The sequence below is a fragment of the Eumetopias jubatus genome, unplaced genomic scaffold, assembly GCF_037043125.1.
Source record: "Eumetopias jubatus isolate StellerSeaLion01/CBP00866 unplaced genomic scaffold, mEumJub1_p1.0 scaffold_12, whole genome shotgun sequence".
Lineage (NCBI taxonomy): Eukaryota > Metazoa > Chordata > Mammalia > Carnivora > Otariidae > Eumetopias > Eumetopias jubatus.
Window position 1 is genome coordinate 255,978 of NW_028274818.1, and position 17,568 is coordinate 273,545.

Genomic DNA, 17,568 nt, shown 5'->3' on the forward strand with positions numbered 1-17,568 from the left:
GCCAACGGAAGAGAGAGGAGTGAGGTCTTGGTGGAGGACAGAGGGCTCCTGCAGAATCCAGTGTCCCCCTTCCTCAAAGCTGTTATTCCTTCCTTTAAAAACCTCAGTTGCGGGAGGCCTCTTCCTCTCCCCCTTCCCGTTCCCTCTGCCCCAATTAAAACCAGGATGGAAAGCATTCGCTGGCTGGCCCCAATTATTGTGCCCTTGCCCGGAAGGAGGGGCCTCCGCAGTCGCCCCTCCAGAACTCTGGCTGGCTGGGCCCCCACCCATCCCCTGGGGCTGCTGCTGGCGCTGGGGGAGGGCACGGGTCTGGCAATCGGACCGGGTCTTGCAGCGCCAAACGGGCAAGGGGCCGGGTTCTCCGGCCAGTTTTGGGGGAGAGCAATGGCATCCTCAGGCCGGGACGCCACAGTTCAGCCAGATGCCAGAATCGCCCTTGGGGAGAAAACCTGAACCGGGACCTGGGAGGGTGTGGGCCGCTGGTTGTCTGGGAGGGAGCGCGCACAGGGCGGAGCGCGGCTGTAGGGAGGGCGCAGAGCGCGGGGCCGCCCCCCACGCACTCCCGGCCTCGGCTCCCAGCCCGTGGAGAACCGGGAGGGGGGGAGGGAGGAGCTGGGTGGGAAGGGGCGTGTGCCGGCGCACGCGCGCTCCCAGGAGGGAGAGGTCTCCGAGCAAAAGCGAGCGGCCCGTTATCGGAAGGGAGCCTCTGGGCCGAGCCAGGGACGAGGGCACCATGGCCGCCCTCCTGCTGCTGTCCCTGTTGCTGCTGCCACTCCTGCTGCTGCGGAAGCTGCACATCTGGCCCCGGCTGCGCTGGCTCGCGGCGGACTTGGCCTTCGCGGTGCGCGCCCTACGCTGCAAACGGGCTCTTCGAGCGCGTGCCCTGGCCGCGGCCGCCGCCGACCCGAGGGGCCCCGAGGGGGGCTGCAGCCTGGCCTGGCGCCTCGCGCAACTGGCCCGGCAGCGCCCAGCACACATCTTCCTCATTCACGGTGCGCGACGCTTCAGCTACGCGGAGGCCGAGCGCGAGAGCAACCGGGCTGCGCGCGCTTTCCTGCGCGCCCGGGGCTGGGACGCGGGGCTCGGCGGCGGCGCAGAGGATGAGCGGGCCGCGGGAGTTGCCGGCGCCGCGGCCCCTCTCGCACCCGGGGCCACCGTGGCGCTGCTCCTCCCCGCCTGCCCAGAGTTCCTGTGGCTCTGGTTCGGGCTAGCCAAGGCCGGCCTGCGCACAGCCTTTGTGCCGGCCGCCCTGCGCCGGGGTCCCCTCCTGCACTGCCTCCGCAGCTGCGGCGCGCGCGCGCTGGTGCTGGCGCCAGGTAAGGCCGGAGCGCACGGCCAGCGGGGGCGGGACCGGCCTCGGAAAGGGGCGCGTCGGTGGGGGACGGGGAGGGGGAAGGAGGCGGAGCCTCCTCGAGGGGGTTCGGAAAGGGTGCTTGGGGATTTGAGTCTTTGGGTTTGCGAAGGGATGGAGCTGGGTCTTTGGTTCCCAGAACGGTAATGGGATGTTCATACTCTTCTCGCCCAAGAGCAGTGAAGTGGTGGGGAGGGGCGAGGGGGGCTGCAAATAGGCTGTGGGGTGGAGAAGAATTCTGGGTCGCCAAGCTATGCCCTCCCACCTCATCCAGAGTTCTTGGAGTCTCTGGAGCCTGACCTGCCAGCCCTGAGAGCCATGGGGCTCCGTCTTTGGGCTGCAGGCCCTGAAACTCATCCTGCTGGAATCAGCGATTTGCTGGCTGAGGCCTCCGCTGAAGTGGATGAGCCAGTGCCGGGGTACCTCTCTGCCCCCCAGAGCATAATGGACACGTGCCTGTACATCTTCACTTCTGGCACCACGGGTGAGCACTGGCCTTACCTCCCAGAAACTAGGCAGAGGAAGGCAAGGAAGGGGCTGGGGACAGGAACTATGGCCTCAGTGTCCAGGCCACTCCTCCAAACCCTCCCCGCCCCTCCACGCTGGTTCCTGGTCCCGGGGATCATACTCATTTCTCCACCTCCCTGAACTTCCCACATTCCCAGGACAGCTTGGCCTCCCTTCTTTGCAGCTTCAGCCTTGCCTCTGCCTCTTTTTTGGGAAACCCAGCAGGGGCAGAGGGAGGCAGGGCCTGAAGCTCAGACCCTTCCCCGGGTCTCCCCCCACCACCCACAGGCCTCCCCAAGGCTGCTAGGATCAGTCATCTGAAGATTCTGCAGTGCCAGGCGTTCTACCAGCTGTGTGGAGCCCACCAGGAGGATGTGATCTACCTTGCCCTCCCACTCTACCACATGTCCGGCTCCCTGTTGGGCATTGTGGGCTGCTTGGGCATTGGTCAGTCTCTCCCCAACTCCCACCCCAGTCCAACCCCCCACCTTTAGTCCTCCAGCAGATGTTTTTTCTAGCAAACATTTATTAAGTACCTAAGTGGTATGCTCACCTCGGGATGCTTCCTGAGTCCTTCAGGGTAGAGAATTGAGGAAGAAGGAGGCAGGGGCCTACTCTCCAAGAGCTCCTGGTACAGTGGAGTAGCATCACCTGCACAACCTACAGACTGGCTAGGGAGGCCATATCGTTCACAGAACTCCAGACTCCAAGGGCGGGGTGGGGAAGGGCTGTGGACGTCAGCCCAGGAAGAAGCAAATGGAGAAGGTTGGCACTTGGGGGCAGGGTACAGAGCATGGACTGTGTGGGGACAGGAAGTAGAGAAAGGGCACTGACCTCCCTGAGGCACAGGTGGGAAAGGAAGAAGGCCAAGTTGGGCCTGCTGTTGAATGTCCCAGCAGGGCCTTCCCAGGGACTACACACTGCACTGAGGACTAGTGTCTGGGAAGGAGGTGGCCAGGGCGCCCCCAAAGCCCTCACCCTAACCGTCCTTCCTCCCCCCTCCTCCTCTTCTGGCAGGGGCCACAGTGGTGCTGAAGTCCAAGTTCTCGGCTGGCCAGTTCTGGGAGGACTGCCAGCAGCACAGGGTGACAGTGTTCCAGTACATCGGGGAACTGTGCCGATACCTTGTCAACCAGCCCCCGGTGCGTGGGCACAGGTCCGGGGCAGAGCTGCCCAGGCAGGGAGATGGGCACTTCGTGGGAGACGCTGAGACGGTGGTCTGGGAGTTGGAAGAGAACGGCAGGGTGGGGTGAGGGGCGTGGGATGACAGGGTATCTGAGTGAGGTCCCCGTGGAAGGGGCTCCAGGGGAGTGGGAAACAGGACTTCGCTTTTGGGAGCTGGCGTCTTGGTGCTGAACCTTCTGCCCATCTTTCCTCATCTCAGAGCAAGGCAGAACATGGACATAAGGTCCGGCTGGCGGTGGGCAGTGGGCTGCGCCCAGACACCTGGGAGCGTTTTGTGCGGCGCTTTGGGCCCCTGCAGGTGCTGGAGACCTACGGACTAACAGAGGGCAACGTTGCCACTTTCAACTACACAGGACAGCTGGGTGCTGTGGGACGTGCGTCCTGGCTTTACAAGGTGAGGGAAGGGTGGGAAAGAAACTGGAGATCCCATGGAAGGTGGGGGCCGGCAGGGAGGGGGCTCGTGCAACTGAAATGACCCAGTGCCTGGGTCTCCCTTCCCCCAGCATGTCTTCCCCTTCTCTTTGATTCGCTATGATGTCACCACAGGGGAGCCGATTCGGGACACTCAGGGGCACTGTGTGGCCACATGTCCAGGTTCGTGCTCAGGTGGGGTGGGTGGGGGTGGTGCAGCTGGCAAAGGAGGATTGGGATTAGACAGTGGGGTGAGGGGCAGGAGGCTCTGGGCGAGGTGGGCAATCACCCCTGACCCCAGTGACTCTGCCAGGTGAGCCAGGGCTGCTGGTGGCCCCAGTAAGCCAGCAGTCCCCATTCCTGGGCTACGCTGGGGGGCCAGAGCTGGGCCGGGGAAAGCTGCTAAAGGATGTGTTCCGGCCTGGGGATGTTTTCTTCAACACTGGGGACCTGCTGGTGTGCGATGACCAGGGTTTTCTCCGCTTCCACGACCGTACTGGAGACACCTTCAGGTATCTGCCATGACTTTGAGTCCTTTCCCAGACGTCCAGTCTCTGTGACCCAAAGCCCCTAAACCTATCTCCCTAACTCACACCCAAACGCACCCAAACCCAGCCCCTCATCTAACCTCCTCTGTCAGACCGACCTCTGGAACACTTCTTCCCTGTGAGCATCTGGCACCCTGTGTCCCCCCCCCCTTCTAAGGCCCAGGGTCTCTGCCCTCTTGCAGGTGGAAAGGGGAGAACGTAGCCACGACTGAGGTGGCAGAAGCCTTGGAGTCCCTGGATTTTCTTCAGGAGGTGAACGTCTATGGAGTCACCGTGCCAGGTGCCGAGACACGGGAGGTGGGAGGCAGCTGGCCCACTGCCCTGACCTGGTATCACTTGGGCCCAGGGAACATGAAGCCGGAGGGTGGTCCACAGCTGGCCTTTCCCCACTGACCACCAGGGCACGAAGGCAGAGCTGGAATGGCGGCCCTGGTTCTACGTCCCCCCCACTCACTGGACCTTGTGCAGCTCTACGCCCATGTTTCTGAGAACTTGCCACCGTATGCCTGGCCTCGATTCCTAAGGCTCCAGGTAATCAGCTGCTCCTGCTCCACCCCTCGCCCCCCGGTATCTGCAGCAGCTGGTGGCGCCCAAACCCCCACACAGGGATCCTCACATGATACTCTCCGTGAAGAGAAAGAACAGCTCCTTCCCAGACATGCACTCCTTTGCCCCCCTTCATTCCCTCTGCCCTCCTCCAGGCTTGTCTCCTCTTCCTTGTCACCCCGTCCCCTAAACTCTGACCTCATATCTCCTTTTCCCTGCCCCTTGACAAAATTCAGGTGACTCACCTGAACCACTGGGCAGAATATGCCTTCCTTCAACTCCTTTTGATGCCCCTCCTCAGGAGTCTCTGGCCACCACGGAGACCTTCAAGCAACAGAAGGTGCGGATGACAAAGGAGGGCTTTGACCCAAGCACACTGCCTGACCCCCTCTATGTTCTGGACCAGGCTGGGGGTGCCTACCTGCCCCTCACACCTGCCCGGTACAGTGCCCTCCTGGCTGGGGACCTTCGCATCTGAGAACCCCGCATGCTCAGGTGCCTGAGGGAGCGACTTTGTGAGTTGGGGGCATGGCAGGTGTAATGGGGACTGTCTGGGGTCTTTTTTATACCAGATTTGGAATCATTATTTTGTAATAAACGGGACCAGAGCCAGTCTAGCTCTGTCTTTCTGATCTGCGGTTTTGGGCTTCCCTGTCTGTGAAACTGCTTTTTCCTGGCACAGAGCCACACACCTCTGCCCTGACTATGTGGGGCCTGGGCTCCGCGTCTGGACCGCAGTGTTTTTCCTCTCAGGTCACCCCGTGTGATCCCTGTCCTTGGAGAGCGCCTGGTGGTGGATGTCGGTCTGTGCTGTGTGTGCCCACCCCAGCTTCACGCCCTGAGCACTGGGCAGCTCCGTCGGGGGAGCTGTGGGGCTGGAGGGCTTGACCAAGTGGCACAGGTGGGCAGAGGCACGGAAATGCTGCTCCCTGTGGCCGGCCAGCCTGTCCCCACAGACGCAGGTGTGGCTGGGCTGGAGAAGAGTCAACCGGGCAAAACGAAGGTTTGATTTTGAGGACAGGGGTACTCTAGGCACCCCTCTTCCCTCACAGCCTCTGATAAAACCAGTCAATGAGGGGGAAAGGGTGGGGGCAACACAGCCCCACCAGCTCAGATGTTTCTAATTTTACCTAATCTTAGTCCTACTTTGCCAGAGCAGCAGCCCAAGTTGGAGCCCCAAAGGCTCTGAGGAGACTTTGAAGGCTTTCCTGGGAGCAAGGCTCACAGTGCATGTGTGCATGTGGCAGCAGGAAGAATGGGGGAACCAAAAGGAAAAAGGCCTGTCCTTAGCCTCCAAATGAAGCATCAGTAAAGTTCATCATCTAGACGAAACTCCTGCTTCCCCTAAAACTAAAGTCCCACCTGTTGGGGTGCCTGGCTGGTTCAGTCAGTAGAACACTGGACTCTTAATCTCGGGGTTGTGGGTTTGACCCACACATTGGGTGTAGAGATTTTTTTTTTTTAATTTTTTAAGTAAAGTCCCTTCTGTTTTGAGCTGTGGGTCAACATTTTTTGCTACTTTCCCTTGGGCTGTCTTTCTCCCTCAAATTCCTCTCCCCAACATGAGAGGTCAGGGGACGGGCCCCACCAACAACTTCGGGTCCCGATGGCTAACTCCTGTTCTAAAACATATGCAGTGCCCCACCCTCCATCAGAAAACCCAATTCAGCATCAACAACACACTAATTGAGGTGCAGGTGACTTCACACACTGACCAATAAATGAGGAATTACCTCATTCCGTTCACCTCTAATCGGCCAGAAAGAGTGCAATAGTTAAGTGTATGGGGGGGTTGCCATGGGGGGCCTGGGCGGGTGTGTCACTTGGCTGGCAGGGCCATGTCCTGCAGCTGCCCTCTTAAAAACCTTAACTCAGCCCATTTCCCAGGACTGAGCTGAGGAGCCATCTCTCCCCTCATGGAATCACACACATTTTTTTCTCCACAATCCCTGTTTCATTTCACCTAAGTCTGCGATGTGTCCAATATGGTGGCCACTAGCCACACCTGCCTACTGAGTGCTTGAAATGTGGCTAGTCTAAAGCAAGACGCGCTGTAAGTGTAAAATATACACCAGGTTTCAAAGACTTAGCACCCCCCCAAAATGCATTTTTTAATTTTATATTCTTATTTTATATTCCTTACATGTTGAAATTGCATTTTGGATGTATTGAGTTAAATAAAACATTAACATTAAACTTGTTTATTTTTACTTTTGTACATGTGGCTACTAGCAAATTTTAAATTACATATGAGTCACGTATTTCCAATGAACAGTGGCCTCACTCTTCAGACCCACAAACACCAAGCATAACGTGTCAGTGGTCCCTGGTGCGGGCCCTCGAGCCGATGCTTTAGCGAAGACGCAGCTGGAGGAGAGAAGTCTGTCCCCAGGCTCAGAGCAGGTGACGGGGACCAGCATGTGTCTTCAAGATGCAGCCTCAGTGCAGACGTGATCAGCAGAAACTGACAGCTGCAAAAAGGCATGCTTTAAATCCAAAAGAATTAGGTTGTCCACTTACCACAATTAAAAATAATAAATCTTAGAAGAATTAGGTTATTTAAAAAAAAAAATCCACTGAAATAAAATGGAATGGGAGGCCGAGACAGCGTGCCAAGAGGAACTGGGCTAAGGCTCCAGTCCTTCCCTCTCCGGGCGGCTGCAGGGGAGGGCGGTGGAGACGGAGCCCCGGCCCCGCCCCGGCCGTGGGCCCAGGTGCCGGGGGCGACGCACGCATTTTGCATTTTACGCGACTGAAGAGGTGAAAGGAGGCTTCAGGACGTGTGAAGACCACGTGGGATTCCGAGGTCTGCGGCCGCCTTCCTGCACCGAGCCAAGGCGGGCCGTCGTGACAGACCGCACGGCCCAGGACACCTACTCCGCGGGCGCCGACACCAGCCTCTGGCGCGGCACGCCCCAGGTTTTACCGCCCGGGCTCGGCGCGGAGCTCGCGGCCCAGGGCCCCCTCACACGGCCGGCTCGGCAGAGGCCGGAAGCGCCGGCGGCGCGGCCACTTCCGGGCGCGCACCGGCCCGCAGGCTCCCTGGGCGCGCTCGCGTCTCGGCGCAAGCGCGCACTGGCGCCCCCGGCTGGCCGCCAGGCACGTGCCCGGGCTCGAGGGAGGTGGAGCAGGCCGGACCAGTGGGAGGAGTCCTCTGGCGTAGGCGGGGCGAGCCGCGGGGCGCCTGCCGACCAAGAATGGAGCCTGCGCCTTGGTGCGGGGCGCCTTGGGCTCTCTCTGAAGCGCCGGGAGGGGAGGGCGGTGGGGGCCGCGTGTCCGCAGTCCTCTTCTTCGGGCCTCTAGGGACAAAAGCGGGGAGAAATGTTGACTTGGGGGGCGCCTGGGGGGCTCAGTGGGTTGAGCCTCTGACTCTTGGCTTTGGCTCAGGTCCTGATCTCGGGGTCATGGGATGGAACCGCCCGTGGGGCTCCGTGCTCAGCGCCGGGCCTGCGTGTCCTCCCCTCACGTGTGTGCCCTCTCTCTCTCAAGTAAAATCTTTTTAAAAGTTCTTGGGGTTTTTTTGCAAATTGTCTTTGTTATCTGCTGCATTTTTAAAACTGTTTTCATTCCTGTTAACGTACACGAGTGTTGGGGCGCCTGGGCGGCTCAGTCGTTAGGCGTCTGCCTTCGGCTCAGGTCGTGAGGCTCAGGTCGTGGTCCCGGGGTCCTGCGATCGAGCCCCGCATCGGGCTCCCTGCTCCGCGGGAAGCCTGCTTCTCCCTCTCCCGCTCCCCCTGCTTGTGTTCCTGCTCTCGCTGTGTCTCTCTCTGTCAAATAAATGGATAAAATCTTTAAAAAAACAAAAAAAAAACTTACGTAGGCGTTCTAGTAGTTTCAAGTGCACAGTATAGTGATCCAGCACTTCCATACATTCCCCGGGAGCTCATCACCGCAGGTGCCCTCCTTCCTCCCCATCACCTGTCCGCACCACATCTGGTGACCACAAGTGTGTTCTCTGTAGTTAAGTCTATGAGAAACATTTTTAAATTAAGATATAACTCACATAGCATAAAATGCACCTTTTTAAAGTGTAAGGTGCAGACTTTTTTTTACTATGTTCATAAATTGGGCAGCAGAGCCATTATCTAATTTAGAACATTTTCATCACCCCCAGAAGAAATCCCTACCCATTAGCAGTCTCTCTCTATCCCCCCTCACTGCAGTCCCTGGCAATCACTAATCTACTTTGTGTGTCTATGGATTTGCCTATTCTGAACATTTCATATTAAAACAGATTAGGTGGCCTTTTTTTAATATATAGATTTTATTTATTTATTTTGAGAGAGAGAGAGTGCACGAGTGGGAGGCAGAGGGAGAAGCAGACTCCCTGCAGAGCAGGGAGCCCGATGCGGGGCTCGATCCCAGGACCCTGGGATCATGACCTGAGCCGAAGGCAGACACTTAACGACTGAGCCACCCAGGCACCTCTGGGATTGAGTTTTCAAGGCTGGTTGGCTCTGCTTCCATCTTCCCCTTGTCAGACATCCTGTGCTCCAGGCTTTGGGCTCACGGCAGCAACTCACAGAGTCCCTGACCTCATGGAACTCACACGCTGGTGGCGGAGAAGCAAAACCAAACCAGATGTGAAATGAAACAGAACAGACAGCGATCCTGCTGAGTTCTGTTTGCTGCTGTAACAAATGGCTTGGAACAGGGCAGGGTATTGTCCTACAGCTCTGCAGCCTGGACGTCAGACACAGGTTTCCCGGGGCTAAGATCAGGGTGTCAGCAGGGCTGTGTTCCCTTCCAGAGGCTCAGGGGTCAATCTATTCCTAGTCTTTTCCAGCTTCTAGAGGTCACCCGCACATGCTGGCTCCCTCCCCCCTTTCCTCTGCAAAGTCAACCACCTTAGATTAGGTCCTTCTCGAATCACACCACTCTGACCATTTTCTCTGACTGCCACCAGCCTCTTCCATGTTTAAGGACCCTTGCAATTACCTGAAGAACCAGGATAATGCAATCATCTCCTTACTCTAAGGTCAGGTGATTAGTCACCTTTATTTCATTCGCAACCTGAATTCCCCCTTTTGCCATGTCACTTAACATATTCATTAGTTCCAGGGATTAGGGCATGGAGCTCTTCAGGGCCCATTCCTGTGCCTGCCACAGACGGGGAGGCAGAGAAAGAAGGGCAGGAAAAGGGGTGTGGGGAGAGACAGAGGTCCTGGCTGAGAGGAGAGACTGAGGGGAGAAAAAGGAGACAAGATGCCAACGCCCTGGAGGCCTCCTCAGAGGGTTTCACCTGCTGCAGAGACATTCCAGGGAAGTTTTTCCAGGGTTGGGCCAGTTGTTAACTGTTGGGGAAGCCAATCAATCCTGCCAACATTTCCTAAACGTCAAGGATGTTGGGGCTCTATCCCTGAGACAGCACCTCCCAACCCAGGGCAAATGCAAACGTGGGTGGGAATGTGAGCACATCTCCTTGCGGGGGAGGGGGTTGGAGGAAGGTCTCATCAAATTCTCAAGGGGCTGGGACCAATAAAAAGTTAACTCTTGGGGTGCCTGGGTGGCTCAGTCAGTTAAGCAACTGACTTCAGCTCAGGTCATGATCCTGGGGTCCTGGGATGAGTCCTGCATCAGGTTCCTTGCTCAGCAGGGAGCCTGCTTCTCCCTCTCCCTCTGACCCTCCCCGGCTCCCCACTCATACTCTCTCTCTGTCTCTCAAATAAAATCTTTAAAAAAAAAAAAAAGTTAAGTCTTATCTTAAGGGGTATAAAAAGAAGTGCTTAGAATATAAAATGCTGGGGCGCCTGGGTGGCTCAGTTGTTGCGCATCTGCCTCCAGCTCAGGTCATGATCCCGGGGTCCTGGGATCGAGCCCCGCATCGGGCTCCCTGCTCCGCGGGAAGCCTGCTTCTCTCTCTCCCACTCCCCCTGCTTGTGTTCCCTCTCTCACTGTGTCTCTCTCTGTCAGGTAAATAAATAAAACCTTTAAAAAAAAAAAAAGAATGTAAAATGCCACAGCCACTTTGGAAAATGGTTTAGCAGTTCCTCGAAATGCAGAGTTTACTTTATGACCCAGAAATTCCATCCCTAGGTATATACCTAAGAGCATGGAAAGCGTATCTTCATGCAAAAACGTACACACTCATGTTCACAGCACATTAGTCATAACGGCCAGAAAGCAGAAACTTTTGTGGTGAGTGGATAAACAAGCTGCAGTGTCCCCATATGATGGACGGTTCAGCCATGAAGGGCTAGGTACAGTCCTAGTAGAGGAGCAGTGAGAAAAGCCAGACACAAAAGACCACAGGAAGTAGATGAGTGGTCACCTGGGGCAAGGGGTGCAGATGGGGAGTGAATGTTAATGGGTACGTCTCTTTTGGGGGTGATGAAAATACTCTTTTTTAAAAAGATTTTATTTTTATTTATTTGATACAGAGAGAGAAAGAGCACAATCGGGGGAGAGGCAGGCAGAGGGAGAGGCAGGCTTCCCGCGGAGCAGGGAGCCCGATGCGGGGCCCAATCCCAAGACCCCGGGATCACGACCCGAGCTAAAGGCAGACATGCAAGGACTGAGCCACCCAGGCGCCCCTGATGAAAATATTCTAAAAAGATTACAGTGGTAGTCATGCATCTCTGTAGAGATAGTGACACTTTGAACTGTACCGCTGACACGGGTGAACTTCACGGTATATAATTATATCTCAGTCAAACAATTATTTTTTTTTAAGATTTATTTATTTGACAGAGAGAGAGAGAGCACAAGCAGGGAGATCGGCAGAGGGAAAGGGAGGCTTCCCGCTGACACAGGGCTTGATCCCAGGACCCCAGGATCATGACCTGAGCAGAAGGCAGATGCTTAACTGACTGAGCCACCCAGGCGCCCCTCAGTCAAACAATTCTTAAGAAGAAGAAGGGGAGAGATGCCTGGTTGGCTCCGTCGCACAGCAGCAACTCTTGGTCTGAGGGTCGTGAGTTCAAGCTCCATGCTGGGGATAGTTACTTACCGGCTGATAGATGATAGGAGAAGCGGAAGGAGGAGACAGAGTGGTTGCTTGGCGCTTGAAGTCCATGGTCCTCACGCGCTCCTCACTGACTCTGAAGGCAGGTGCCCTCCTCCTTCCTAGGTGGGCAGTCTCGGAGGTGAGGGACGCCAGCCCAAGGCAAGACGGCTGGTTCCTGACTTGTACCCAGCTCTTCTGCACTGGTCGTTCTTCGTTCTGTGGGCCTGCCGGAGGGTGAAGTCAGAGGCAAAGAGGCAGGTGCTGCAGAGGGGCATCTTCTCCAGGTGCGAAGAAGCAAGGGAGTGAGGGAGACCCGAAGAAGGAGAGTTCCTGAGCAAACGCTCACTGCTCCCCGGGCCACACTCTGTCCCCAGCCTCACCTCAAGTAAGCCTCCCAGGCAGGAGGAGAAGCTGTTTCTATCACGTATCAGTCCCCGTTTTATTGAAGAACACACAGCTGGTAAGTGACTTGGACCATGTCTGTCTCCCTGACGTCTGAGTGAGAAGTCTGCCCCCCTGACCAAGGGGCAGGGGCCACAGGAAGGTTCCGGGACAGAGACGCAGGGCTGGGTGAGGAAGGCCCTGGGGGGAGGCTGCAAGCTCTCTTACCACCAGACAGCGGGGTAGCCCAGGCCTCGGAGGCCGGTCTAGGAGAGGAGAGCCAGAGGGGAGGCTGAGCAAGTCGGTGAAGTCTGTGGATGGGGACCTGTGCAGGAAAGGGGACCAGCCTGAGCTGGGCAGGGCAGCGCCCACACCAGAGGAAGCCGAGGGGAGAGAGGCAGGGGAGGGGGCTCAGGACCAGAAGGGCTGGAGCTTCTGGGGTTGAGTTCTGCCCCGACATGATTCACCCACCCCTATTTTTTCTCCTTAACCTCTCTCACAGAGACTCCCCTTCACCCCGTCACCCCCACCTCTGTCATCTTTCCAGAAGCTCTGCTTTTTGGGGGAGGCTGCTATTTAGGGGAGGGAGGTCTTGCAGAAATAGCAAGTCTCAAAATCAGCCCCTTTCTGAGTCCCAGCTCCTTTGGCAGAAGGGTAGCCCCATTTTGTTCATGTTTTAAATGGTCAGATTGGCAAGGAGAGGGGGTCTGGGCCTCTTTTTTCTCTTTAGATGGGGCCGTAGAGGCTGTGGCTGGTCACCTCCTGGCCCCTGATGGCCTCAATCCATTGTTCCCACCAGAATAGACACAACAGCTTTGGAAAGTTACATGGTGACCAGAGAGGGTGGGGGCGTGACTACCCTAATGGGATGAGCCCCCCATGCCGGGCCCCGGCTCAGCACCTGGGACAGCACTCTGCTGGGAGGGTGAGGTCTTACACCCCTCCCTGGACCCCCAAATCAGACTCCAAACCACTCCTGTTTGGACACTGGGGCCCAGAGACAGCTTTGAGGGGCAGATACCCCAGCTCCCTGGAACTCCAGTCTCATTCAGCAAAGTTGGGGAGGGAAAAGTGTGTGTCTAATGGGCTGGGAGAGGATTCTGGAGGCTGGGAAAGGGGCGGGCTTGACTTACCCAACTTTTCCCTTCTGTCATTGGCCTCCACCTCCTCTCCTTTCCCTGCCCCAATTGTCTGGGTGTCTGGGTCCTGGTCCCAGGAGGAGGAGCTAGTACAGATGGGAGTGGGGTGGGTGTGCAGGCTGAAAACAGGGAGACCCAGCTCCAGGGAGGACCTACCAAGGACAGCAGCCTCCAGCTTCTACCCCAGACCCAGGGGTTGTGGGAGGGGGGTTGTGGGAGCAGATCCCAGGCTTCCAAAGCAAGGCCAGAGCCCCACCCCCAGGGTGCCCCTTGGGGTGGGGTGGGGGATGCCCACAGCCTAGGGGTCCCCAGGCTGAAGACAGAAGACCAGGGCTATTTGGGGAGTAGCCAGAGGCTGAGGGTCTGGAAGTGCTCCTGCTGCGGCTCCAAGGCTGGGGTTAGGGGAGAAGGGAGATGAGGGCTCTGGGAGAGTGGGGGGCGCCGAGGGACAGCTGAGGTGCAGAAACCCTGGAGGGTGTCGGTGGAGGGGTGACTTTGAATCTGGAGGGAAATCTGTATGTGACTTGTGTGTGCGCTGTGGGAGTATGTATCTGGGACGGAACCCAGCTGTGTCTAGAACATGGAGTGGCCTATGAGGTTGGGCTTCTAGTCCAAGTGTGTGTGTCTATGAATGTGTGAGTGTGTGTGTGTTCCTTCCTTATTTGGGGGCCAGGGTCCTGGCAGTGGGAGGGGGAGGGGAAGGGGGTCAGGGGGAGGGGAGGAGTCGGGAGTCCTGGGAAGCTGACCCTGCTGGGAGACAGGCAGTTGGGATGGCGGGAGTTGGGGCGGTGAGTCACCCCTGTCCACTTCCCAGCCGCGGGATGGGCTGGTCCTGGCCAATGACAGCGGTGCCGTTCCGATGCTCGAGGGCTCCCTGCCTCTGGCCATCCTGCCCCCGTGTTGCAGCCCCCCTTCCCTAGCCCACGAGTACCTGTGCCTGGCCCAGAACCGTCATGGGCGGCTGGGGAGCCAGCGGGCCCGGGTACAGCGGGCAAGTGAGTGATGGGACGGTGCAGGGGCATCCATGGGGCACAGAGTTGCCCAGAGTGGGTCCAGGCAGCACCGACTTAGCTGTTAGATATAGTATGCCCAGTGCCTAGGGCCCAGAGTACTTGCAGGGGCCCACCAAAATGTTTTATTCTAAGTATCTTTAAAACTAGAAGAAAAAAATGAACATAATAATGAATATATAATAATAATGAATATAATATTGAATATATAAACATGGATTATATTGTTTTTATGCCAATGCAATTATAAAATACAATTATATATGTGTGTATATATATATATAATTTTTTTTTAAGTAAGCTTTCCTCCCAGCATAGGGCTTGAACTCACAACCCTGAAATAAGAGTCATAGACTCTACAAACTGAGCCAGCCAGGCACTCCTATAAAATACAATTTTAAATTATTTTTTTTAAAGATTTATTTATTTATTTTGAGAGAGTGAGAATGAGAGAGAGAGAGAGAGAGCACATGAGAGGGGGGAGGGTTAGAGGGAGAAGCAGGCTCCTCGCTGAGCAGGGAGCCCGATGCGGGACTCGATCCCGGGACTCCAGGATCATGACCTGAGCCGAAGGCAGTCGCTTAACCAACTCAGCCACCCAGGCGCCCTTAAATTATTTTTTTTAAGATTTATTTATTTATTTGAGAGAGAGAGTGCGTGTGTGCATGAGTGGGGGGAGGGCAGAGAGAGAGAGAGAGAGAGAGAATCTCCAGCAGACTCCCCACTGAGCACAGAGCTCACCCTGAGATCATGACCTGAGCTGAAACCAAGAGTCGGACACTTAACCAATTGAGCCACCGAGTCACCCCCAATTTTATTTTATTTTTTATTATTTTTTAAATACTTTTAAAAAAAGATTTTATTTATTTATCTGACAGAGAGACACAGCGAGAGAGGGAACACAAGCAGGGGGAGTGGGAGACGGAGAAGCAGCCTTCCCGTGGAGCAGGGAGCCCGATATGGGTCTCGATCCCAGGACCCTGGGATCATGACCTGAGCCGAAGGCAGACGCTTAACGACTGAGCCACCCAGGCGCCCGCCCCCCCCCAATTTAAATGTTTTTTATGGAGAAAGGCAAAGTGCTCACGGCTCACGAAAATCACAGAGAGGAGACTGCAGGGCTGAAGAGTGGAGAAGTCAGCAGGAGCTGGGGCTCTGGGACATAGTTGCTGGGGCAGAGCCCAGGGCTGGTTCTGTGGGTGGTCCCCCTGCCCTAGGTCTGTCCCACTTCTGCCAACATCCAGAATCCATTGAAGTGGAGTGGAGTGGAGTCACTGGCTTCTAGTACCTGATCCAAGGGGTGCCAGAATCCTCCATTTCTGGGCGTGTGTGGCCCGCCGCAGCCAAGATGCCCAGCTGAGGTTGAGCTGTACGTCAGAGTGTGCACCGGGCGGAGAGGAGGGGCTGGGTGCTGGGAGTGGGTGTGGCTGACGTGGTGGTGAAGGTAGGGTTTGGAGCGTAGACATTCTGAGCTGCTACCATAGGCTGTGCTGGGGTTGGGAGCAGAGCAGTAAGCAGATGATACGGGTTTGGTCCATCACTGGCTTCCAGAGCTTCCAACCTCCCAGGGAGGGATGTGTTGTGGCAACCAGGGCAGGCCTTGAACTCAGCCTTGGGCCCTGGGCAAGGGCTGGGCAGCGGCTTCAGGGATGAGCTCTCTGAGCCTGAGTGTTGGAGGGGGAGCAGAGAGACGCCGTGGTCAGGGAGGTAGGAAGGGCGGCAGTCCCTGCATTTCCTGGTGCAGAAGTGCAGGTGATGTGGGCAGTTGCCAGACCGCAGAGCACGCAGAGTTCAGGGTAACAAAGACATGACGTAGGCAAGGCCCATCATGGCAAAGGGTTTGGACTTGATCCAGAGGACTGTGGGAGCCCTTGATGGGTTTGGAGTTGGGTTTTGGAGTCATCCTCTGTCTCAGCTGGGAGTACATGCTTCGATGCACCTCTGCACTTACACGGAAGTGTGTGTGCTCCTTGGGGTGAAGACGAAACACCCAGGATGACCCCAAATGCAGGCCGAGTGGCTGTGAGGGCTGAAGCAGAGCCCACGAGGAGGAGCCCGAGGCCATTCGGATCCCACAGTCTGAAGCCAGGTCAGCCCTGGTGTCCGCGGCGGAGGGCCTACCGATTCGTCCACTAGGGGGCCCCACAGTACAACTAACGACGGCCCTGGGGCGGCACCAGGCGCCGCGGCGTCCACGTCCAAAACACCGCTGACAACATGTCACCAAAGGATGTATAATTTTTAAATGGAAGACTGAGAGGGGCAGCTCTCTGATCCGGAACTATTTAGAAACTGAAAGCACAAGGTGGGAAAGGGCAGAGGGAAGCCCCGGCGAGGGGAGGGGGCGGTTCTTCCCGCCTCCCATTTCCTGCTGGTCAAGCATCTGGGGCAGGAGGGCAGGGCAGGGTACCACGCCTCCAGATGCTCGGTGCTCCGGGCCAGTGCCGGCCGTCGGGGCAGAGGCAGGAAGCTTCCAGGACGTCAGGAGGAGGAGGCACCTGTTGGGAAAGGTCAGGAGAGGAGCTGGGGTCTGTGTGGACCCTTCCCCAGGGGCAGGAGCTGAGAACCGAGGTCCCAGACCATTCCCTGCGGCTCACACACTCCCCTGGGGCAGGCCTTGCACTTGAGAGGCAGCAGGGGGAGGGGCTTCCCAAACTTCCAGCTCGGAGCGGCGGGAGGGTGTGCTGCCCGCTGTGGACCCTTCCGGGACCCAGTCCCAGCCCCTTTTCAGCTAGCCCCTCTGCCATCAGACAAGTTACTTCTCTCTGATGCTGGTTTCCTCTCCTCTGTAAGTTTGGAGAAATAAAAGCACTTGCCTCACAGTCTGCAGTGAGGATTAGATGTGGGCGGGGGTCACAGCACAAGTCTTGGCAGGTGCAAGGGCTCAGGTGGGGGCTGCAGTGTCTCTTGGGGTCCGGGCTCTGCCTCCGTGAACAGTGTGACCAGAAGGAGCACAGCCTCTGTGGCCAAGGCCAGGACATTGCAGGATGGTCTCGGCCCGAACGACAGATCCTGAGAGGCAATTTGAGGGGTGCCTGGCCTGGAATAGGTCCTCGATATCTGGTTGTGGGATAGATGGATGGAGGGAAGAGAGGGAGGAAGAAAGGGAAAACTATTCTAGGTCTCAAGGAATATTTATTTATTTTTTATTTTTTAAGATTTTATTTATTTATTTGAGAGAGAGTGAGAGAGAGAGCACATGAGAGGGGGGAGGGCCCGAGGGAGAAGCAGACTCCCCGCCGAGCAGGGAGCCCGACGCGGGACTCGATCCCGGGACTCCAGGATCATGACCTGGGCCGGAGGCAGTCGTTCAACCAACTGAGCCTCCCAGGCGCCCTCAAGGAATATTTAAAGGTGTGTAAGACTTTATACCAGTTCTTGAGAGACTTTCACTTTAGAGAAACAAAATTTTGTATGAGACTTTCTTAAGAAAGGACATTTATGAAAGGGTTTAAGATATGTTACAAAGTTGCATAAATTACAAAGTACAAAATAGGAATGGGGTGACCAGGTAAGGGAAAACAAAGGTGCATTTTCTGCAGGT

General features: G+C 56.6%; 1 protein-coding gene across 1 annotated transcript; it reads left to right on the top strand.

Annotated features, from left to right (window-relative positions):
- Window positions 1-641: 641 nt before the first annotated feature.
- SLC27A3 (solute carrier family 27 member 3) lies at window positions 642-6,018 on the top strand. The gene is made up of 10 exons (XM_028090034.2): window positions 642-1,316; window positions 1,626-1,835; window positions 2,147-2,305; window positions 2,876-3,000; window positions 3,243-3,437; window positions 3,547-3,637; window positions 3,768-3,966; window positions 4,185-4,282; window positions 4,403-4,533; window positions 4,850-6,018. The coding sequence occupies exons 1-10, from the start codon at window positions 734-736 to the stop codon at window positions 5,024-5,026; spliced, it is 1,968 nt and encodes a 655-aa protein (XP_027945835.1). The 5' UTR covers window positions 642-733; the 3' UTR covers window positions 5,027-6,018.
- The last annotated feature ends 11,550 nt before the right edge of the window (window positions 6,019-17,568 follow it).

Coding starts and splice junctions, on each gene's coding strand:
- SLC27A3 (XM_028090034.2), top strand. CDS start 734: ATGGCCGCCCTCCTGCTGCTGTCCCTGTTGCTGCTGCCACTCCTGCTG. Junction 2,306..2,875: donor TGTGGGCTGCTTGGGCATTG/GTCAGTCTCTCC, acceptor CTCTTCTGGCAG/GGGCCACAGTGGTGCTGAAG. Junction 3,967..4,184: donor CGTACTGGAGACACCTTCAG/GTATCTGCCATG, acceptor GCCCTCTTGCAG/GTGGAAAGGGGAGAACGTAG.